The 24,443-nt window shown below is 42.6% G+C and overlaps 1 protein-coding gene across 1 annotated transcript in view; it reads right to left on the reverse strand.

Moving 5' to 3' along the window:
- LOC128657252 (gastrula zinc finger protein XlCGF57.1-like) overlaps nt 1-24,443 on the reverse strand; it is a 53,068-nt gene that overhangs the window by 24,856 nt on the left and 3,769 nt on the right. The window contains exon 2 of the mRNA XM_053711525.1: nt 19,208-19,312. Within this exon, the coding sequence (XP_053567500.1) occupies nt 19,208-19,217 (10 nt within the window). The 5' untranslated portion in view covers nt 19,218-19,312. The remainder of the gene's footprint in view (nt 1-19,207; nt 19,313-24,443) is intronic.

Consider the following 24,443-nt stretch of genomic DNA (forward strand, 5'->3'; position numbering starts at 1 on the left):
AAGAACAGAAAGAGCAGAGATTTGTCCTTTCAAAGAACTTGCGGACAAACCCTTATCTAAACCATCCTGAAGAAACTGTAAAATTCTCGGTATTCTAAAAGAATGCCAAGAAAAATGATGAGAAAGACACCAAGAAATATAAGTCTTCCAGACTCTATAATATATCTCTCGAGATACAGATTTACGAGCCTGTAACATAGTATTAATCACAGAGTCAGAGAAACCTCTTTGACCAAGAATCAAGCGTTCAATCTCCATACCTTTAAATTTAAGGATTTCAGATCCTGATGGAAAAAAGGACCTTGTGACAGAAGGTCTGGTCTTAACGGAAGAGTCCACGGTTGGCAAGAGGCCATCCGGACAAGATCCGCATACCAAAACCTGTGAGGCCATGCCGGAGCTACCAGCAGAACAAACGAGCATTCCTTCAGAATCTTGGAGATTACTCTTGGAAGAAGAACTAGAGGCGGAAAGATATAGGCAGGATGATACTTCCAAGGAAGTGATAATGCATCCACTGCCTCCGCCTGAGGATCCCGGGATCTGGACAGATACCTGGGAAGTTTCTTGTTTAGATGGGACGCCATCAGATCTATTTCTGGAAGTTCCCACATTTGAACAATCTGAAGAAATACCTCTGGGTGAAGAGACCATTCGCCCGGATGCAACGTTTGGCGACTGAGATAATCCGCTTCCCAATTGTCTATACCTGGGATATGAACCGCAGAGATTAGACAGGAGCTGGATTCCGCCCAAACCAAAATTCGAGATACTTCTTTCATAGCCAGAGGACTGTGAGTCCCTCCTTGATGATTGATGTATGCCACAGTTGTGACATTGTCTGTCTGAAAACAAATGAACGATTCTCTCTTCAGAAGAGGCCAAAACTGAAGAGCTCTGAAAATTGCACGGAGTTCCAAAATATTGATCGGTAATCTCACCTCCTGAGATTCCCAAACTCCTTGTGCCGTCAGAGATCCCCACACAGCTCCCCAACCTATGAGACTTGCATCTGTTGAAATTACAGTCCAGGTCGGAAGCACAAAAGAAGCCCCCTGAATTAAACGATGGTGATCTGTCCACCATGTTAGAGAGTGTCGAACAATCGGTTTTAAAGATATTAATTGAGATATCTTCGAGTAATCCTTGCACCATTGCTTCAGCATACAGAGCTGAAGAGGTCGCATGTGAAAACGAGCAAAGGGGATCGCGTCCGATGCAGCAGTCATAAGACCTAGAATTTCCATGCATAAGGCTACCGAAGGGAATGATTGTGACTGAAGGTTTCGACAAGCTGCAATCAATTTTAGACGTCTCTTGTCTGTTAAAGACAGAGTCATGGACACTGAATCCATCTGGAAACCCAGAAAGGTTACCCTTGTCTGAGGAATCAAAGAACTTTTTGGTAAATTGATCCTCCAACCATGATCTTGAAGAAACAACACAAGTCGATTCGTATGAGATTCTGCTAAATGTAAAGACTGAGCAAGTACCAAGATATCGTCCAAATAAGGAAATACCACAATACCCTGTTCTCTGATTACAGACAGAAGGGCACCGAGAACCTTTGTAAAAATTCTTGGAGCTGTAGCTAGGCCAAACGGCAGAGCCACAAACTGGTAATGCTTGTCCAGAAAAGAGAATCTCAGGAACTGATAATGATCTGGATGAATCGGAATATGCAGATATGCATCCTGTAAATCTATTGTGGACATATAATTCCCTTGCTGAACAAAAGGCAAGATAGTCCTTACAGTTACCATCTTGAACGTTGGTATTCTTACATAACGATTCAATATTTTTAGATCCAGAACTGGTCTGAAGGAATTCTCCTTCTTTGGTACAATGAAGAGATTTGAATAAAACCCCATCCCCTGTTCCGGAACTGGAACTGGCATAATTACTCCAGTCAACTCTAGATCTGAAACACATTTCAGAAATGCTTGAGCTTTTACTGGATTTACTGGGACACGGGAAAGAAAAAATCTCTTTGCAGGAGGTCTCATCTTGAAACCAATTCTGTACCCTTCTGAAACAATGCTCTGAATCCAAAGATTGTGAACAGAATTGATCCAAATTTCCTTGAAAAAACGTAACCTGCCCCCTACCAGCTGAGCTGGAATGAGGGCCGCACCTTCATGTGGACTTAGAAGCAGGCTTTGCCTTTCTAGCTGGCTTGGATTTATTCCAGACTGGAGATGGTTTCCAAACTGAAACTGCTCCTGAGGATGAAGGATCAGGCTTTTGTTCTTTGTTGAAACGAAAGGAACGAAAACGATTATTAGCCCTGCTTTTACCTTTAGATTTTTTATCCTGTGGTAAAAAAGTTCCTTTCCCACCAGTAACAGTTGAAATAATGGAATCCAACTGAGAACCAAATAATTTGTTACCCTGGAAAGAAATGGAAAGTAAAGTTGATTTAGAAGCCATATCAGCATTCCAAGTTTTAAGCCATAAAGCTCTTCTAGCTAAAATAGCTAGAGACATAAACCTGACATCAACTCTGATAATATCAAAAATGGCATCACAGATAAAATTATTAGCATGCTGTAGAAGAATAATAATATCATGAGAATCATGATGTGTTACTTGTTGCGCTAAAGTTTCCAACCAGAAAGTTGAAGCTGCAGCAACATCAGCCAAAGATATAGCAGGTCTAAGAAGATTACCTGAACACAGATAAGCTTTTCTTAGAAAGGATTCAATTTTCCTATCTAAAGGATCCTTAAACGAAGTACCATCTGACGTAGGAATAGTAGTACGTTTAGCAAGGGTAGAAATAGCCCCATCAACTTTAGGGATTTTGTCCCAAAATTCTAATCTGTCAGACGGCACAGGATATAATCGCTTAAAACGTTTAGAAGGAGTAAATGAATTACCCAATTTATCCCATTCTTTGGAAATTACTGCAGAAATAGCATTAGGAACAGGAAAAACTTCTGGAATAACCACAGGAGCTTTAAATACCTTATCCAAACGTTTAGAATTAGTATCAAGAGGACCAGAATCCTCTATTTCTAAAGCAATTAGTACTTCTTTAAGTAAAGAACAAATAAATTCCATTTTAAATAAATATGAAGATTTATCAGCATCAACCTCTGAGACAGAATCCTCTGAACCAGAAGAGTCGTCAGAATCAGAATGATGATGTTCATTTAAAAATTCATCTGTAGGGAGAGAAGTTTTAAAAGATTTTTTACGTTTACTAGAAGGAGAAATAACAGACATAGCCTTCTTTATGGATTCAGAAACAAAATCTCTTATATTATCAGGAACATTCTGCACCTTAGATGTTGAAGGAACTGCAACAGGCAATGGTACTTTACTAAAGGAAATATTATCTGCTTTAACAAGTTTGTCATGACAATCAATACAAACAACAGCTGGAGGAATAGCTACCAAAAGTTTACAGCAGATACACTTAGCTTTGGTAGATCCAGCACTAGACAGCGATTTTCCTGTAGTATCTTCTGACTCAGATGCAACGTGAGACATCTTGCAATATGTAAGAGAAAAAACAACATATATATAAAGCAAAATTGATCAAATTCCTTAAATGACAGTTTCAGGAATGGGAAAAATGCCAAAGAACAAGCTTCTAGCAACCAGAAGCAATGAAAAAATGAGACTTTAATAATGTGGAGAAAAAAGCGACGCCCATATTTTTCGCGCCAATAAGACGCCCACATTATTTGGCGCCTAAATGCTTTTTGGCGCCAAAATGACGCCACATCCGGAACGCCGACATTTTTGGCGCAAAATAACGTCAAAAAATGACGCAACTTCTGGCGACACGTATGACGCCGGAAACGGAAACAAATTTTTTGCGCCAAAAAAGTCAGCGCCAAGAATGACGCAATAAAATGAAGCATTTTCAGCCCCCGCGAGCCTAACAGCCCACAGGGAAGAGTCAAATTTTTGAAGGTAAGAAAAAATGATTAAATCAAATGCATTATCCCAAATATGAAACTGACTGTCTGAAAATAAGGAAAGTTGAACATTCTGAGTCAAGGCAAATAAATGTTTGAATACATATATTTAGAACTTTATAAACAAAGTGCTCAACCATAGCTTAGAGTGTCAGAGAAAGATTTACTTACCCCAGGACACTCATCTACATGTTTGTAGAAAGCCAAACCAGTACTGAAACGAGAATCAGCAGAGGTAATGGTATATATAAGAGTATATCGTCGATCTGAAAAGGGAGGTAAGAGATGAATCTCTACGACCGATAACAGAGAACCTATGAAATAGACCCCGTAGAAGGAGATCACTGCATTCAAATAGGCAATACTCTCCTCACATCCCTCTGACATTCACTGCACGCTGAGAGGAAAACCGGGCTCCAACTTGCTGCAGAGCGCATATCAACGTAGAATCTAGCACAAACTTACTTCACCACCTCCATCGGAGGCAAAGTTTGTAAAACTGAATTGTGGGTGTGGTGAGGGGTGTATTTATAGGCATTTTGAGGTTTGGGAAACTTTGCCCCTCCTGGTAGGAATGTATATCCCATACGTCACTAGCTCATGGACTCTTGCTAATTACATGAAAGAAATAACATTTTGCAAATAAAAGTATGTATGCATTACAGTTTCCCGTACATATTAATAGCACGCAACTATCTCATTACAAAAAAATAAAATAAAAATAAAATAATAATACAAGGAAAATATCTAGATAGAATCCCATGAGTCAGAGTAGAGGTAGTGTTAGAAGGGCATAATTCCATAATCACATAATGTTCTTTAACACCTGTGAACAATACCAAATCCGCTGGCTCGGCCGCAACCAGCGGGGCAGGTTTAGGTTAATATGCTGAACCCTCCCAAGGAGACACTCCATAGACCCAGGTATTATAGTGACCTAATATATAGTTGGCGTGTCTATAGTGGGCTTTCCAACTCAACAAAAATCAAAAATACATACGAGAGTTGCATCTCTAAGGTTAGGGAAGTCTAAGTAAGGAGCTTGAGAGATACACAAATTAAGGAGTGTCTAATCCCAAGTAGCATAGAGATTCAAATGGGGAAAAAACATAGCCACCCAAATATAACAGAGTGAGTGAAAAGTGAAGGACTACAGTATAATGAAATAGTGACATAAGTGGCTCAAATACAATATGATGACCTAATATTTCATCTAGCACTCATCAGCGTACCATGTTTCCCAGCTAGTATGTAGTAAAGCACCTACTGATGGGGTTATATGTTACATATTATTGTATTGTTAAGGGTAACTCACTAGACTATCTGTTCACATTTGTGCCAATTTGTATTCACCTGCATAGTCCCATAATAACTGATAGGCTCAACTACTGAAACACCAAAATATAACAGGTGAACCAACTTGAACCTTGATAACTTTAAAACAACATGCACTGCCTAGCAGTAGAGTACATTTTGAGGCGTGAGGCTAGAGAAAGAGAATGAAGCGGCTTCGTATTTACTGGAGAATGTCAACCAGTGACACGTCCCCAGCAAGCTGAATGGAACTGTTATAAGGAGCACTGATTACCCCTCCTAAATCCTATAATAAAATAAAATAAAGTGAAGTTCTATGGAAGCAAGAAACAGTATAAACATAAAATCACTGTAACTACACCTCCATTAATGGCATCAGAGCTATCCATATTTATAGTTATAGTTTGGAGGGAGATAGAACATTTAAATTATAGTTCCAGTTATTACTCTATCTTCCATCAGACAATAAGGTTTGATGGTAAGCTAACTTAAAATAATAATGGGGCTAAAGTGCATCTCCAGACAACATTAAAGCTTGGGTAATAAACAATAAACTTGTTGTCACAAGTGCACAGTCACATGTATTGGAACGGTTAGTAATGTCAGCCGATACCCCTTTTCTGAGAATGTCCCACACCAGATGCATTAGGGAGCGAGTAGGTCAGTTTGTAAGCGTTCAGCAACTCTGGGCACCTGGGTTGAGAATTAGAGATCGTATGCCTGCGATCTTGTAGCCATGAAGTTATATGGTAATCATCCTGTAATTACTTCATTGCAGTGAGACTCTGCAACTCATCGGTATGTATGATATCCAGAGCTTCGTTGAGGACTGGGATCCAGCTCCCCGGTAAGAGATATATGCCGTCGGCTTGCAGTGGAATAATAGTTATTCGTGACGGCCTGTCACCAACACATAGCTGATCTTTAACCGGCTCAGATGAGATTGGTTTCCTCTCAGCTGCAAAGCCCCCTTCTGCGCCGAGCTGTGTCTCCTGTACAGAGGAGCTCATGTATGTCCACGGCAGTTCTAGTGCTGGGATTGTAGCTCTGTTATTGATCTGCGCGGTCCCAACTCTCTTGTCAGGATTAGGAGGAACCGCCATTTTAGATAAGGTATTAGCCGCTGCATCACACTGGCCTCTGATTACGAGTGTGAGATCCTGGAAGTTAACGTCCATCTTCCGTGTCAATTTCTCTAGTGACTCTCTCACTAAGTCAATAAAGTCTGCCATGCTCGATGCTGTAGGTTAGAAACTAAAGCGGTATGTGTTGTGGCTATATATCAGGTAATCACCGCTGCCACATGGAGCTATCCTGTAGATTGTCGCCGCTCAAGGATCAAAGTAAATGCTTAAAATTGCATTAAATAAGGTTGTAAGAAAGTTGCTTTCCCCCTTATGTTAAAGGGAATCTAGTGTTGAGTTGAAAAAATCAAATATTAAATGTCCCATATACTGGATACTTAAAGATTTTGGAGGAGCTCAAAATGTAAACGTCCTGTCTCCTCTGCAGTTGGCTCCGCCCCCAAATTTGGCATTTTATGCCGACAGGAGATTTATTGGATCCATAAGCTCGGTTGCCTGTTACCAAGGGGATTCAACTCTGAATTCGACATCATTAATTATTGGCAACACTGATAGTCTTTATAACTCGAAGCGCATATCTCCTGTTGGAGTATCCATGTGTCCATCTTTACAAAACCATGTATACATTAGCTCATGGAGGAATTTTATTTTAGACTAGGCCTGTACCCAGACTATGTTCCCCCATTTTTGTTCCCACCGAGTCTAGACATATATATCTGGTTGTATTTTTTGAGATCATTAATGCCTTTTTTAGGCTATCTATTAATACATATCAAAAATGTCTCATTTTAGACTCGAAAGACTCCTATCTTATATACTTCTACCTTGCTAGCACATGTGTTTTGTACTATCTACATGTTAAAACTAGATATAAACACGATCATCATTCACATCCTAATACTTCATGTCCTTAAACTACAGTAGATTGAGCTTTTCATTCATCTTATATATATATATACACATTAGCTAGATATTATTATGATTTCAGCAAGGATGCTCTTTAGTACAATAAGCACAGGAGCTCGCCCTAGCATTAGTTAAATTAAATTTTATTATGTCCCTTTAACATCTCATACACTATTTATGATATTCTCTCTTTTTTTTTTGTATCATATGCATTTTCTTTTTCTTTTTTTGAATACACTTGATATGCTGCGGCTGTTGAGCTAATTGGGGCTGCAAATGTCTGACAGTAATGTATTCATTTTATGTTAGTTGTTTATTTCTTTTTATATGAATGTATATATACCGCTCTATTTATTTCTCCTCAAGGGGTTAAACATTGGGAGTCAGTTTTCTTTTATCACCTCCCTGAGGAGGAGTTAAGAATCTTAAATAGAGTGCACCTGCACAGGTGCAACATGTCTATGACTACAGCCTGTTAGGCTGAAACCGGTCAGACCTTTCTTACTCCCCATGTTTATTGGAGTCTGCCTATTTTTTCGTTTTTAATTGATCCTAATAAAGTACATTTTTATTTATTTTTCTATAACTCTCTTGTCTGCTGGAACATTTTCTTGGATCTATTTGTTATTAGCTAAAATAAAGACAAAATTACCTGTAAAATAAAACCTAAGTTACAATTACACCTAACACTACACTATCATTAAAATAATTACATAAATTAACTACAATTAAATAAAACTAATTACAATTAAATAAAATTAACTAAAGTACAAAAACCCCCCACTAAATTACAGAAAAAAAATTACAAGAATTTTAAACTAATTACACCTACTCTAAGCCCCCTAATAAAATAAAAAAGCCCCCCAAAATAATAAAATTCCTCTGCCCCTCTGGACCTCCAGAGGGGCAGAAGTCTTCATCCGATCCGGGCAGAAGAGGACATCCAGACCGGCAGAAGTCTTCATCCAGGCAGCAACTTCTATCTTCATCCATCTGGAGCGGAGCGGGTCCATCTTCAATCCATCCGATGCGGAGCATCCTCTTCCATTGACGTCCTAACGAAGAATGAAGGTTCCTTTAAATGACGTCAGCCAAGATGGCATCCCTTGAATTCCGATTGGCTGATAGGATTCTATCAGCCAATCGGAATTAAGGTAGGAAAAATCCTATTGGCTGATCCAATCAGCCAATAAGATTGAGCTTGCATTCTATTGGCTGATTGAATAGCCAATAGAATGCGAGCTCAATCCTATTGGCTGATTGGATCAGCCAGTAGGATTTTTCCTACCTTAATTCCGATTGGCTGATAGAATCCTATCAGCCAATTGGAATTCAAGGGACGCCATCTTGGATGACGTCATTTAAAGGAACCTTCATTCTTCGTTAGGATGTCGATGGAAGAGGATGCTCCGCGTCAGATGGATTGAAGATGGACCCGCTCTGGATGAAGATAGAAAATAAAAAAAATTACAAGAATTTTAAAATAATTACACCTACTCTAAGTCCCCTAATAAAATAAAAAAGCCCCCCAAAATAATAAAATTCCCTACCCTATACTAAATTACAAATAGCCCTTAAAAGGGCCTTTTGCGGGGCATTGCCCCAAAGTAATCAGCTCTTTAACCTGTAAAAAAAGAAATACAACCCCCCAACATTAAAACCCACCACACACCCAACCCTACACTAAAACCCACCCAAACCAGAGGGACAGAAGTCTTCATCCTATCCGGGCAGAAGAAGACATCCAGACCGGCAGAAGTCTTCATCCAGACGGCAACTTCTATCTTCATCCATCTGGAGCGGAGCGGGTCCATCTTCAATCCATCCGACACGGAGTATCCTCTTCCATTGACGTCCTAACGAAGAATGAAGGTTCCTTTAAATGACGTCATCCAAGATGGCGTCCCTTGAATGCCGATTGGCTGATAGGATTCTATCAGCCAATCGGAATTAAGGTAGGAAAAATCGAGACAAACCGATTGCTAGGGATAAACTTGTATTTTTCGCATAAGCTTCTGGAGACCTCTTCAGGGAATCCAGATGTAAATAATTCCGATTTTGAGTGGTTTAACTTATAGTACGACATGGTACCAAACGCCTCGAGGAGGAAGAGGAGTCTCGGGACCTCTCTCAGGGGTCTGGAGAGGAACAGGGTAGTGTCATCGGCAAATAGGGCCACTTTATGGACCGTACCGTGCAGGGTAATTCCCGTTATCTCTTTATCCGCCCTAATTGCCGCGGCCAAAGGTTCCATGGCTAACGCAAACAGGATCGGAGACAGGGGGCAACCCTGTCGGGTGCCATTGGAGATAGAAAAGGGGGTGGGATCGAATCCCAATCCTCTTACTGAGGCTATTGGGGAGGAGTATAAGGCCTTAACTGCGCGTATGATTTGCGAGGGGAACTGAAAGTTCTCTAAGACCCGCCAGAGGTATTCCCATCTGACGCGGTCAAAGGCCTTCTCAGCATCAAGAGAAAGCACTGCGAGTGGCCTATCTAGTCTCTTGGCTTCTAGGAGGATGTCAAGGAGCCTCCTGGTGTTGTCCGGGCCCTCTCTCCCTGGAATAAAACCAACTTGGTCCGGGTCAATAAGTGTTGGGAGCAATTTTGCTAATCGACTAGCGAGAATTTTGGCGTAGATCTTAACGTCAGTGTTGATGAGCGAAATGGGTCGGTAATTAGCGCATAGGGTTGGGTCCTTATTGGGTTTAGGGATAGTAATGATAGAGGCCTCTAAAAATTCACTGTCAAATTCCCCTGTGGACATTGCCTTGTTAAAGAATCTGGTGAGCATAGGGAAAAAAATAGCCGTAAAGCCGTCTGGCCCAGGGGCTTTAAGGGACTTCAACTTTTTGATGACCATCTTGATCTCTTGGCCAGTGATCGGGGTGTCAATACTCTCTATATGAGTTTTGTCCAGGGTGGGGAGTTTTAAGGATTGGAGGAATGAGCTTATGTTTTCCCGAAGGGGCTTTCCCAAGTGTCGTCTCGTCGCCTATATTATAGAGTTCAGAGTAAAACTTAAACTGTTGGCCAATTTGAGAGGGGAGTCTAAAGGATTGTGTGCCCTGCTTGATTTAGTGGATGCGGGCGGCACCCGTGCGTTGCCTAATTTTATTGGCAAGTAAAGAATCTGCTTTATTGCCTTTGGAGTACAGGAGGTGTTTTAAACGGAGGAGGTTAGATTGCGTCCTGTGGAATTCTAGCTGGCAGATGTGCCGTCTAATATCTTCCACCTCAGATTTGTGTGCTATGGGATCCGAGATCCGTCGTTGGGTCTCAAGAACCCTCAGTCTACAGTGTGCCTGGGAGAGGCCTGCCTGCTTCCTAAGGTAAGCCTGCTTGCGGATGAAGAGGCCATGAAGGGTAGCCTTAAAGGCTCCCCAAATTGTGTTCTCGCTAACATCTGGGGTATCATTAGTCTGGAGGGTGAAGTGGATCTCGTTCCTGATCTCCTCTCTGAATGGGACATCCGAAAGGAGATGGTGCGGCAGCCTCCAAGGGGCTCTGGCCCTAGTAGTGTGGCTGGAGACTATATCTAGGGTGACAAGGTCATGATCCGACCACGGGCAGGGATGTATGCTCGTGGAGCGGACCAGATCCAGATCCAAGGTGTGACAGAAGAAATAGTCTAACCTAGAGTATGTAGCGTGAGGGTGGGAGAAGTGGGTGAAGTCCCTGTCTAGAGGGTGTAAGGACCTCCAAATATCGAAGTAGGTAAACTGGCACATAAGTTCCCTAAATCTGCAACTGGTTGGGTCGCAGCTGGAGGAAAGTCTTTTAGAGGGGCCGGTTTTCCTATCGATCTTCCCATTCCACACCATATTCAGATCACCTGCAAGAATTACTCTACCCTGTTTGACTTTATCAACATGCAGGAGAACTTTCCTGAGGTACCTAGGCTGGAGCGAGTTCGGTAGATAGACTGAAACCAGAGTATATGTGACGTGGTCTAGATTGCAAATAAGAATGAGGTATCTGGCTTGAGGGTCTCTAAATATGAAGAGGGGTTCATAGGCCACTCTTTTGTGTATTAGAATGGCTACTCCTCTGGCTTTTTTGGCGTAGGAGGATGCCTCAAAAACTGGGTATTCTCTAGATATATGGAGAGGAGGGGAGTCCGCTAACAAGTGCGTCTCTTGGAGAAAAGCTACATCTGCCCTGTGATGGCGCGAGGATCGGGACAGGAGACATCTCTTGCCCACAGTATTAAGGCCTCTAACATTATGGGTAAGGAACCTAAGGGAGGTCATTGAGAGATCTTTTACGAAGGTGGAGGGAAGAATAGGGGTCAAAGATTAGGTGGGGGGGGGGGGTGTGAAGAGAAGCAAGTGGAAGTAGTCCACTTATGTGGGGCCCAGGGATGGGCACCAGAAATTGGGGGGGAGCTAACCTAGCCTAAGAGGTAGAGGGACTAGTGCTAGTAGTCCCACTCTTCTGCAAGAAAGAAACAAAGTTACTAAGTAAACATATAAATACTCAGGCTCTAACTAGAGCAAGATACAATAACATTCAACAGATAAATGAATAACATTATGTAAACATGGCAATGATAGTTAAGTGTGGTTCAACACCCTCAAGTAGGTGAGGCTTGAGGCCTCAGAATGTGGTCAGGGGGGGTTAGGTTTTGGTCGCTTCGGCCTCTGTTCTTTAATGGACCACTCCGGAGCTGTGACCCGCAATCTGGAGCGGACCTCTTGCTGGTTGTCAGGGGCAGTTTGGAGGCCCCAGTTGGCTAATAGTGTGCCCCCCATAGAGGGTGAGGAGATTATGTGGGTTTGGTTGTCCCTGGTCACAATCAATTTAGTGGGAAAGCCCCACCTGTATTTGATCCCGGCCTTCCTCAGCTGAGTGGTGGTTGGGGCATAAAGTTTTCGCTGTTGCAATGTATGTGATGAGAGTTGAATGTCCTTGAAATCATCAGGTAGAGTGGGTTTGCGGTATGCCGCTTGCATCAACCGGTCTTTAAAGGTAAAGTGGTGAAAGCAGACCACCACATCCCTCGGCTTGTCTGATGAAACTGAACGTGGCCTGAGAGCCCTGTGGGCCCTTTCCATAGAATGCATGTTGCCCTCCAGCGGGCCCAAGAGTGCAGTGAACAGAAAGATGAGGTACTCCTGTAAGCTTACCCATTATGGGTAAGGAACCTAAGGGAGGTCATTGAGAGATCTTTTACGAAGGTGGAGGGAAGAATAGGGGTCAAAGATTAGGTGGGGGGGGTGTGTGAAGGGAAGCAAGTGGAAGTAGTCCACTTATGTGGGGCCCTGGGATGGGCACCAGAAATTGGGGGGGAGCTAACCTAGCCTAAGAGGTAGAGGGACTAGTGCTAGTAGTCCCACTCTTCTGCAAGAAAGAAACAAAGTTACTAAGTAAACATATAAATACTCGGGCTCTAACTAGAGCAAGATACAATAACATTCAACAGATAAATGAATAACATTATGTAAACATGGCAATGATAGTTAAGTGTGGTTCAACACCCTCAAGTAGGTGAGGCTTGAGGCCTCAGAATGTGGTCAGGGGGGTTAGGTTTTGGTCGCTTCGGCCTCTGTTCTTTAATGGACCACTCCGGAGCTGTGACCCGCAATCTGGAGCGGACCTCTTGCTGGTTGTCAGGGGCAGTTTGGAGGCCCCAGTTGGCTAATAGTGTGCCCCCCATAGAGGGTGAGGAGATTATGTGGGTTTGGTTGTCCCTGGTCACAATCAATTTAGTGGGAAAGCCCCACCTGTATTTGATCCCGGCCTTCCTCAGCTGAGTGGTGGTTGGGGCATAAAGTTTTCGCTGTTGCAATGTATGTGATGAGAGGTCGGGTAAGAGTTGAATGTCCTTGAAATCATCAGGTAGAGTGGGTTTGCGGTATGCCGCTTGCATCAACCGGTCTTTAAAGGTAAAGTGGTGAAAGCAGACCACCACATCCCTCGGCTTGTCTGATGAAACTGAACGTGGCCTGAGAGCCCTGTGGGCCCTTTCCATAGAATGCATGTTGCCCTCCAGCGGGCCCAAGAGTGCAGTGAACAGAGAGATGAGGTACTCCTGTAAGCTACCCGTGGTAACCGTTTCTGGGATGCCCCTGAACCTGACGTTGTTCCTCCTAGCTCTATCCTCCACATCTGCTAGTTTTAGCTCAAGTTGGGAGATTTGCTCGGCTAGGTTTTCCGAATAGGCTAGCAGGTTCGAGTGATCAGTAGCTAGGTCGTCTTGTTGTCGTTCAAGTGAGTCTACTCGATCACCAATTTCCATTATTTCTTTTTTAAGTTCAGCTGAGCTTCTCTGAATCTCAGTGGTGATAGATTTGGTCTGGGCTGTTAAAAGTTTCTGCAGGGTACTTTCGGTAATGTAATGATTGAGGTGGGCGACAGACTGAGAGCTCGATTGGGAACCCTCATCCTGCGACTCAGGATCGCTAACGTCCTTGTTCACATGGGTAGACACCTTGCGTGGTTGAGAGAAATGGTCGAGCACAGTCTTTTTTGAGGCCGCTTGGGACTTGGTATTTTTTCTAGCAGAGTGCGACATATTTGGCTGAATAGGAGGACCAAATGATGAATCGTTAGTTACAATGAAGGACCACCCTGACCACTTATACACACATGGATCGTTGAACCACTGGATGAATCACATAGACAGAAAGAGGTATCTAGGTTATCACATAAGTTAAACTTCAACACCTTGTAAGAGCATTGACGGTAAATGTTACCCTGTAAGAGCGGGACCAGCACAGCCCTCGGCCTAGATTACACCTTGCACATGATATGAGAACCGCATATTTATGATAGAGAAGGTCCCGTAGGTGGACCGTGTGACGGTAATTGTGACGGCTCCAAAGAGCCCCCACGCACCTCAGGGAGGGGGGATACGACCAAGAGGAAGGGGAAAAGGGGAGTGGAAGTGACCAACCCAGACAAGCTGGGCCGGAAAGGAGGAGGCGCGAGGGGGACCAATGCAGCCAGTCCCGTGTAGCGAGACTTACAGGAATACCACAAAAAACTCAGTGTAATAAGGACAAGTAGTAACATACATCAATATTTAGAACAATACTAGGTAGCAAAGGCCCTGCAAGTAATTAAGGCAAAATGATGGGAAATACTATGGCCTGAGTATTGGAGCTTAAGTAATCAAAGGCCACAGCCAATGGGTTATCACTTAATTTAGAGGGAGAAGGGGATACTACATAAAGGGAGGGGGTGGGTAGGTGAAAGTGACCAGCTCGCCACTTGGGTGGGCCAGGGGTGTAAGAGTATACCAATTGTCAAGCTGGTTTAAGTATGTTCAATAGCACAACACATATCCACTGCACTGAGAAAATTAGGGAAATGAAGCATGAGAGCTGCAGAGAGAAATGAAGCAGACGTATGCACAGTATACAGAATGCATCTACAAAAACTAGTACTGTAGATAGAACCTGTAAATAAAAGTAAGCAGTAGTAAGATAGTTATAAGTAATAACACTCCACTTTGAGCTTAGAGCCCAAAGGCACATAGGCTGGCGCAGCAGCAGTGATTACACCAATTAATGGAACAGGCTATTGTGTTCAGACAGGCTCACTAGATACACTCTTAGAAAAGGCTGCAAGAGTAAGATCACTGTGGCTGCAGTCCCTCAGGTTTTAAACATTTCTGCACAGCATATGGATACAGGCTGCAGAGGAGGCCCAAGAGGTGGTTATTGGTAAAATTATTTTCCTGTGGGGGCTTTTTATTGATTTCACTGCTTGCAAATGTTCCCAATGTGATTAACAAATAGCCCTTGCTTCAGGAGAGTCCTCAGAGTAGGGATGTTTGCTTGGTCAGATTAAGGAGATAAATGTCAGTGGGCTGCCCAGTATGTGAATGCTCTGTCCCCCACACTAAGCAACCATGAAATGCAGAATAGCCTGGCTGCCTTAGTATAGCAAATGAGCAGTGCTTGATATGCTAATGGCTCAAGGTACAGTCCGGTTAGGATGACAGACAGCACATGCAGTTTAGGGGCCAGAGCCGCTTGTAAGAGTATATTGGAGGTACTCCGTTAATTACTGGGAAATAATTGTCCCGGTCCCTGGGGTTTTATCGTAGTGTGAGAGGGCAGATGTAATTATGAGGTGTTTTTAAACCCTCTTACCTCTCCTTCCGGTGATCTCTGAAGGGGTCTGGAGCAGGCACTTCATGTACGGCCCGGCAGCGCCTCACAGACTTAGGCCTCAAAATGGCGACTGTTCGCGCCAAAGCACAGATGGTGCCGCACAGCCTGCAGGGATCGCCCTCAAGCTCCTCAAGACCCGGTGAGGGCCAAACAGCAGTCGGGTTCGGCTCCGGGATCGTTCGCCTCTCAGCTGCGACTCAGGGACCCGAGGTGAGGAGGGGCTTTACTGCCGACAGTTCAGGTAGGCTTCGTTACACCAGGTGTCTCTGAGGTGTGGAGCTGCTGCACCGGAGCGGGCACCCTTATTATTTATGTTGCTTTGGGGTCTTCACCCTGATTTTCACCCTGATCCAGATGTTCACCTCCCCTCCTGGTCTGTAGATGTATCCGGCAGGTCAATAGTGAAAGGCCCAGCCTCAGCGGCAGGCTGCACAAGCTCCAAAGTTTACTCCTTACTCTCCTGACTTTTTCTGTCCCTTTTCCCAAGCAAGGGTCACTGGTGTTGCTCTTGAGCACTGTGCCTCAGTTTTAATGAACTTTTTTTATAACTTTTTAGCCGTAAAATCAGACTTTTCAGACTGTTATAGCTGGAGCTGATCAAAAGTGTGTCTTACCAGCTCGGCTGCCAGCTCCGCCCCCCCCTGGTACAACATTTTGCCTTGCATCATGACAAAAGTATAGAATCTTTTAGATGGCAGGTAATAGATAAGATCATTCTCCCCAAAAGAGGGGGTGACAAAGGCAAAATCCTGAATAGAAATGTAATGTTCTGGATTTTTAGGTTGGAGACCAGAGTTCCAAAAGGTTTTAAATCTGAATACGATTTAATAAACCACTGGCAAGTTTAAATTGAATTTCTTATGCAATTTGAATTTATCTCTCAAAATTCTATTTCTAACCAGGGCCAATAATGCCTTTATGGCCGTTTCCAATACCATTTTACAAATATAAATTTAAATACAGATAAGTATTTACTTATTTATTTTTTTCCTCTTTTTCCCTCTTATTTTCAATTATATTTCATTTGGCCAGTAGCATACTTGGACTATTACTAACTGTTGAATATCGCAAAAGCACTTGTTGGATAGGCATACAATAGTGACCCTATCTTGGTCTAGGGGACTAAACCTATCACTTATGAACACAATGTTCGTGGGTTCGATTCAATCCTCGCCAAGTAGGGGTATATATAAGTAATAAGTTTCAGATAATAGGAAAATTCAATCATTCTTTACCAGGTAGTTTATTTAACACTTAAGTATCCATGAAGAATGTATCATTAACATGTACATATAACTTTTTAACATATCCCACATTACTATATTTCTCTTAGGTATCAGCAAGTATTATGTATATCAATATTCCACGATGGTCTAGGGGTTTATACCTTGCCCTGGGACCTAGAGGTTGAGAGTTCGATCCTCCATAATCTTATTGGAATTTAACTTATAATTTTTGTTAATTAGTTACACATTTATATTTGATCTTTAGTATACTCTTTGGGTCTATTTGTACACTGGTTAGTTTAGTAGTTATTTATTTATTTTATTTCATTTCTAATACTTATATTGTGTATATTTCAGTTTCAGTTAGTAAGATTTACTTATATGTATTTTTTTCACTTATAATTACATGTTTACTAAGGGTAATACTAATGCAAAGGTGTCCCCTTTTCCCTCCCAGTTAAGTGAGTGTTAGAGTAGAGGGTTAAAATTAACGGTACAAATCAGCTGTTTTTAATTAGTTTTATCCAATGGCTGTGCAACTGGGTAAACAAAACTCAGGGCTGGGTATGCTTTAGTTAAGCTATGATTACGGCTTAGGCTGAAACACATATGCTTGTTATGCACAGCTGATTTCTTGAACCTTACACTGTTGTGTGTAATTTTATGGTGGAGTGACTTGTATTTTAATACCCACTTGGGTGAAAATAAATGTTATGTTTTATGCACTAGCGGATCGGCTCAGCTTCTTTGATTTTCTTCATTGCTATTTGTCCAGCAATTGAGCCTTTACCGCCCTTGCACGGAGTAGAGCCTTATAAGATTGCCGGATATCTCTCTACCCTTCGCCCATCGGCTCCTGTGACAAGCTTTCCCAGATGGACCTCCTGATTGGTGGAATCAAGCAACGCCTGGCACGCCCACGACTTGGCGTTCAACTATGGGCCAGAGGATCCTGTTGCCTTCCACCCGATACAGTGAAGCGGTTCGTAGAAGGAGCAAGTTACTACGGAGGGAACCCCTTGGATAAGGCAACCGCACATGTGAGGACCCGGTACTATCCGCATTTGGTCCGCAGCGGCGACGAGGGTCACAGAGCCCGTGAGTGTCAGCTGAACATCTGATCATCTTCCTGCCGACAGCACATAATCCTCAACGCCCAAGTCTTGGCGGTTTTCTAAAGGGGATACACGGACAGCTGCAGGGTAAGCCAGGCATAACAGCCTGTGTATTTGATGATGTTCTAACGTTACAAGAGAGACTTATATTTGCTAAATCTGGGAACATTTGATTTAAGGCTCCTCCAATTCATATTACTAAAGTAACCTTGTCTATGAGCCTATCTTAATTATACTTACAATAATAAGACCATATACTCTCTGTCTCTGCTATCTGTGTTTTTGTTGTTGTCCACTTTATTAACTCATGACATCCACATATATGCACAGGGATACCCTTACCAAGGCCCATAAACCGCAATAATAAAGCACAGTCTGTTCTGAGTATCTGCTTCCAAGCCCCAGAATAAAAAGACTGCACTTACCTTCATGCAGAGGAAAAACGCATGAAATACCCACAGTGTCAAGAGGTTCACTCTTCCTCCTGAGGTCCTGTGAATCGTGAAGGGGCTTAGGCAAATTCACTAAGTCCACATCCAGGCAGCACCAACAAGGGAGGCGCAGTGAGACTAAAATCCCACAAGTTCCCAAGCATAATTGGATTCCAGAAACTGCCCGGCAGTAAAATAGCACACTTTGGCACCATTTAAAAATAAAAAACTCTTGATTGAAGAATCTAATCTAACACCTCACTTTACCTCTTCCTATCACTAACACAGGCAAAGAGAATGAGTGGGAGGGAAGGGAGGAGCTATATATACAGCTCTGCTGTGGTGCTCTTTGCCTCCTCCTGCTGACCAGGAGGCGTAATCCCATAAGTAAGGATGAAATACGTGGACTCGTCATATCTTGTAAAATAAACTTTATATTAATACATAAAGCTCCAAACATAGCTGAGAGTGTCTTTAATAATGATACATACTTCCCGAAAGACAACCATCCACATATAGCAGACAGCCAAACCAGTACTGAAAACTATCAGCAGAGGTAATGGTATGAGAGTATATCTTTGATCTGAAAAGGGAGGTAGGAGGTGAATCCCTACGACCGATAAAAGATAACCCTTGAAAACTATACAAATCAACAGGCTATACTGTCTTCACATCCCTCTGACAAACACTGCACTCAGAGGAATTGGGCTTCAAAATGCTTAGAAGCGCTTATCGTAGAAGAATCAAAAAAATCAAGCACAAACTTACTTCAGCACCTCCATAGGAGGCAAAGTTTGTAAAACTAAAGTGTGAGTGTGGTGGGAGGTGTATTTATAGGGATTTTGAGGTTTGGGAAACTTTGCCCCCTCCTGGTAGGAATGCATATCCCATACGTCACTAGCTCATGGACTCTTGCCATTTACATGAAAGAAAACGCAACTTTTTTGGCGTTAGTTTCCCACCCTGTTTAGCGCAAAACTCGTAATCTAGGTGAAAATGATTTAACGTTGAATGTTACAATCAAACATGTGTTTGTCGTGTAACCATCTGAGTAAATAACTTAATATGCACTAATCACCTGTATCCATATTTATAGGAACTTCATCCTCCTCAGTCTTCACCTGATCCCACGTATACAGATCTTCTGTTATCTCAACTTTCACTATATCAGCGTTAACTTCATCTGTACAAATAAAGCAGATTCCGTTTTTTAATACCACATTATCTAGTTTTTATAACTTTATCATAAAATAGTTTTTGTATTTGCCAGACAGACAATGTCACCAGATACACACACTGTGGCGCTTTCTCTTGTATTCTATTATCTTACATCTTTTTGCCAGAAGGGAATTCTAGACATAACATTCATGCACACTCACTTGTAAACCACATGCCTCAGATACAATATGGGCCAGATTGTGCGCATGTATTACAAGTTAAGCGCAATGCAAACGTGAGCTAGCATTTGTATTGCTAGGAAGCATTGCGCTCACGAGAGTTATGCCCGCTCCATACTCTGTAAATACACATAGTAACACATAAATATATATGTATATAAGCATATACATATATATTTACAGGGAACACACAGTTCCCATATACCGCAATGTAAAGACACTTTTCACCCACCAACTTTAAAAACACTAAAAACTGCTTTTCACAGTTATTTTAATAAAAAATAAAGAGGCTGCTATCTTTATTGTTTTTAATAAAATAGATGACACTTGACTTTAGGAGCATTTGGGGGACATTTATAAAAAATTACCCAGAGATCTGATCTCTGGTTAATTTTTTAAGTGCTAATTGCTACCGCAAGCTCGCTGTGGCATAACCAGACACTTTTAAAAGATGGTTATTTATCCTGCGCCTGCAAATTTTCCCGTTTGCGAGCTCACAATAAATAAGAGCTCCACTTGCAATCTAGCCTTATATGTGTATTTTCATTTGGAACCCATGCACCTCAGTCACAATATATGTGCACACTCACTTGTAACCCACGTGCCTCAGACACAATATATGTGCACACTCACTTGTAACCCACGTCCCTCAGACACAATATATGTGCACACTCACTAGAAACCCATGCTCAGACACAATATATGTGCACACTCACTTGTAACCCACATGCCTCAGACACAATATATATGCATACTCACTTGTAACCCACTTGCCTCAGATACAATATATGTGCACACTCACTTGTAACCCCCATGCCTCAGACACAATATATGTGCACACTCACTAGAAATCCATGCTCAGACACAATATATGTGCATACTCACTTGTAACCCATATGCCTCAGACACAATATATATGCATACTCACTTGTAACCCACTTGCCTCAGATACAATATATGTGCATACTCACTTGCAACCCACTTGCCTCAGATACAATATATGTGCATACTCACTTGCAACCCACTTGCCTCAGACACAATATATGTGCATACTCACTTGTTACCCACATACCTCAGACACAATATATGTGCACACTCACTTGTAACCCACATGCCTCAGACACAATATATGTGCACACTCACTTGTAACCCACATGCCTCAGACACAATATATGTGCACACTTACTTGCAACCCACATGCCTCGGACACAATATATGTGCATACTCACTTGTAACCCACATGCCTCAGACACAATATATGTGCATACTCACTTGTAACCCACTTGCCTCAGACACAATATATGTGCATACTCACTTGTAACCCACATGCCTCAGACACAATATATGTGCACACTCACTTGTAACCCACATGCCTCAGACACAATATATGCGCATACTCACTTGTAACCCACATGCCTCAGACACAATATATGCGCATACTCACTTGTAACCCACATGCCTCAGACACAATATATGTGCATACTCACTTGTAACCCAATTGCCTCAGACACAATATATATGCACACTCACTTGTAACCCACTTGTCTCAGACACAATATATGTGCATACTCACTTGTAACCCAATTGCCTCAGACACAATATATATGCATACTCACTTGTAACCCACATGCCTCAGACACAATATATGTGCATACTCACTTGTAACCCACATGCCTCAGACACAATATATGTGCATACTCACTTGTAACCCACGTCCCTCAGACACAATATATGTGCATACTCACTTGTAACCCACGTCCCTCAGGCACAATATATGTGCATACTCACTTGTAATCCACATGCCTCAGACACAATATATGTGCATACTCACTTGTAACCCACATGCCTCAGACACAATATATGTGCATACTCACTTGTAACCCACATGTCTCAGACACAATATATGTGCATACTCACTTGTAACCCACGTGCCTCAGACACAATATATGTGCAGACTCACTAGAAACCCATGCTCAGACACAACATACCTGCATACTCACCTGCGTGTCTCAGACAAAATATGCATTCAGTCACATGTAACCTGCGTGCCTCAGACACAACATGTGCACACACTCATCGGTAACCTGTGTGTCTCAGACAAAATATGCATGAACACTCACATGTACATGACTCAGATACAACATATGTGCACACTCACTTGTAAATGCTATGTGCTTTGAACAAAACAAATGTGCAGACTTATTGGTAACCTGTGTGCTTCAGATAAAACAAAATGTACATACTCACTTGTAACCTGAATACCATATAAACAGCATGTGCGTGCACTCACATGTAACCTATGTCCCTCAGACACAACATACTTGTGGACTCACCTGTAGCCTATGCTTCTTAGACACAGCATTTGTGCACACTCACCTGTCAGCTGCATCCCTCAGACACAACACACGTACACACTCACCTGTAACCTGCAACCCTCAGATACGGCATATGTGCACACTCACCTTTATCTATCAGACACAAAACACGTGCACACTCACCTGTAACCTGCAACCCTCAGATACGGCATATGTGCACACTCACCTTTATCTATCAGACACAAAAACATAATTTATGCTTACCTGATAAATTCCTTTCTTCTGTAGTGTGATCAGTCCACGGGTCATCATTACTTCTGGGATATTACTCCTCCCCAACAGGAAGTGCAAGAGGATTCACCCAGCAGAGCTGCATATAGCTCCTCCCCTCTACGTCACTCCCAGTCATTCGACCAAGGACCAACGAGAAAGGAAAAGCCAAGGGTGAAGTGGTGACTGGAGTATAAATTAAAAAATATTTACCTGCCTTAAAAACAGGGCGGGCCGTGGACTGATCACACTACAGAAGAAAGGAATTTATCAGGTAAGCATAAATTATGTTTTCTTCTATTAAGTGTGATCAGTCCACGGGTCATCATTACTTCTGGGATACCAATACCAAAGCAAAAGTACACGGATGACGGGAGGGATAGGCAGGCTCTTTATACAGAAGGAACCACTGCCTGAAGAACCTTTCTCCCAAAAATAGCCTCCGATGAAGCAAAAGTGTCAAATTTGTAAAATTTGGAAAAAGTATGAAGCGAAGACCAAGTTGCAGCCTTGCAAATCTGTTCAACAGAGGCCTCATTCTTGAAGGCCCAAGTGGAAGCCACAGCTCTAGTAGAATGAGCTGTAATTCTTTCAGGAGGCTGCTGTCCAGCAGTCTCATAAGCTAAACGAATTATGCTACGAAGCCAAAAAGAAAGAGAGGTAGCGGAAGCTTTTTGACCTCTCCTCTGCCCAGAGTAAATGACAAACAGAGAAGACGTTTGTCGAAATTCCTTAGTTGCCTGTAAGTAAAATTTTAGAGCACGGACTACATCCAGGTTGTGCAGTAGACGTTCCTTCTTTGAAGAAGGATTTGGGCATAAAGAAGGAACAACAATCTCTTGATTGATATTCCTGTTAGTAACTACCTTAGGTAAGAACCCAGGTTTAGTACGCAGGACTACCTTATCCGAATGAAAAATCAAATAAGGAGAATCACAATGTAAGGCTGATAATTCAGAGACTCTTCGAGCCGAGGAAATAGCCATTAAAAATAGAACTTTCCAAGATAACAACTTTATATCAATGGAATGAAGGGGTTCAAACGGAACACCCTGTAAAACGTTAAGAACAAGGTTTAAACTCCATGGTGGAGCAACAGTTTTAAACACAGGCTTAATTCTGGCCAAAGCCTGACAAAAAGCCTGGACGTCAGGAACTTCTGACAGACGTTTGTGTAACAGAATGGACAGAGCTGAGATCTGTCCCTTTAATGAACTAGCAGATAAACCCTTTTCTAAACCTTCTTGTAGAAAAGACAATATCCTAGGAATCCTAACCTTACTCCAAGAGTAACCTTTGGATTCACACCAATATAGGTATTTACGCCATATCTTATGGTAAATCTTTCTGGTAACAGGTTTCCTAGCCTGTATTAAGGTATCAATAACTGACTCAGAAAATCCACGTCTTGATAAAATCAAGCGTTCAATTTCCAAGCAGTCAGCTTCAGCGAAGTTAGATTTTGATGTTTGAAGGGACCCTGTATCAGAAGGTCCTGTTTCAGAGGTAGAGACCAAGGTGGACAGGATGACATGTCCACCAGGTCTGCATACCAAGTCCTGCGTGGCCATGCAGGTGCTATTAGAATCACTGATGCTCTCTCTTGTTTGATTCTGGCAATCAATCGAGGAAGCAACGGGAAGGGTGGAAACACGTAAGCCATCCTGAAGTCCCAAGGTGCTGTCAGAGCATCTATCAGGACTGCTCCTGGATCCCTGGATCTGGACCCGTAACGAGGAAGCTTGGCGTTCTGTCGAGACGCCATGAGATCTATCTCTGGTTTGCCCCAACGTCGAAGTATTTGGGCAAAGACCTCCGGATGAAGTTCCCACTCCCCCGGATGAAAAGTCTGACGACTTAAGAAATCCGCCTCCCAGTTCTCCACTCCCGGGATGTGGATTGCTGACAGGTGGCAAGAGTGAGACTCTGCCCAGCAAATTATCTTTGATACTTCCATCATAGCTAGGGAGCTTCTTGTCCCTCCCTGATGGTTGATGTAAGCTACAGTCGTGATGTTGTCCGACTGAAACCTGATGAACCCCCGAGTTGTCAACTGGGGCCAAGCCAGGAGGGCATTGAGAACTGCTCTCAATTCCAGAATGTTTATTGGCAGGAGACTCTCCTCCTGACTCCATTGTCCCTGAGCCTTCAGAGAATTCCAGACGGCACCCCAACCTAGAAGGCTGGCGTCTGTTGTTACAATTGTCCAGTCTGGTCTGCTGAATGGCATCCCCCTGGACAGATGTGGCCGAGAAAGCCACCATAGAAGAGAATTTCTGGTCTCTTGATCCAGATTCAGAGAAGGGGATAAGTCTGAGTAATCCCCATTCCA

Source organism: Bombina bombina, chromosome 4 (assembly GCF_027579735.1).
Source record: "Bombina bombina isolate aBomBom1 chromosome 4, aBomBom1.pri, whole genome shotgun sequence".
Taxonomy (NCBI): Eukaryota; Metazoa; Chordata; class Amphibia; order Anura; family Bombinatoridae; genus Bombina; species Bombina bombina.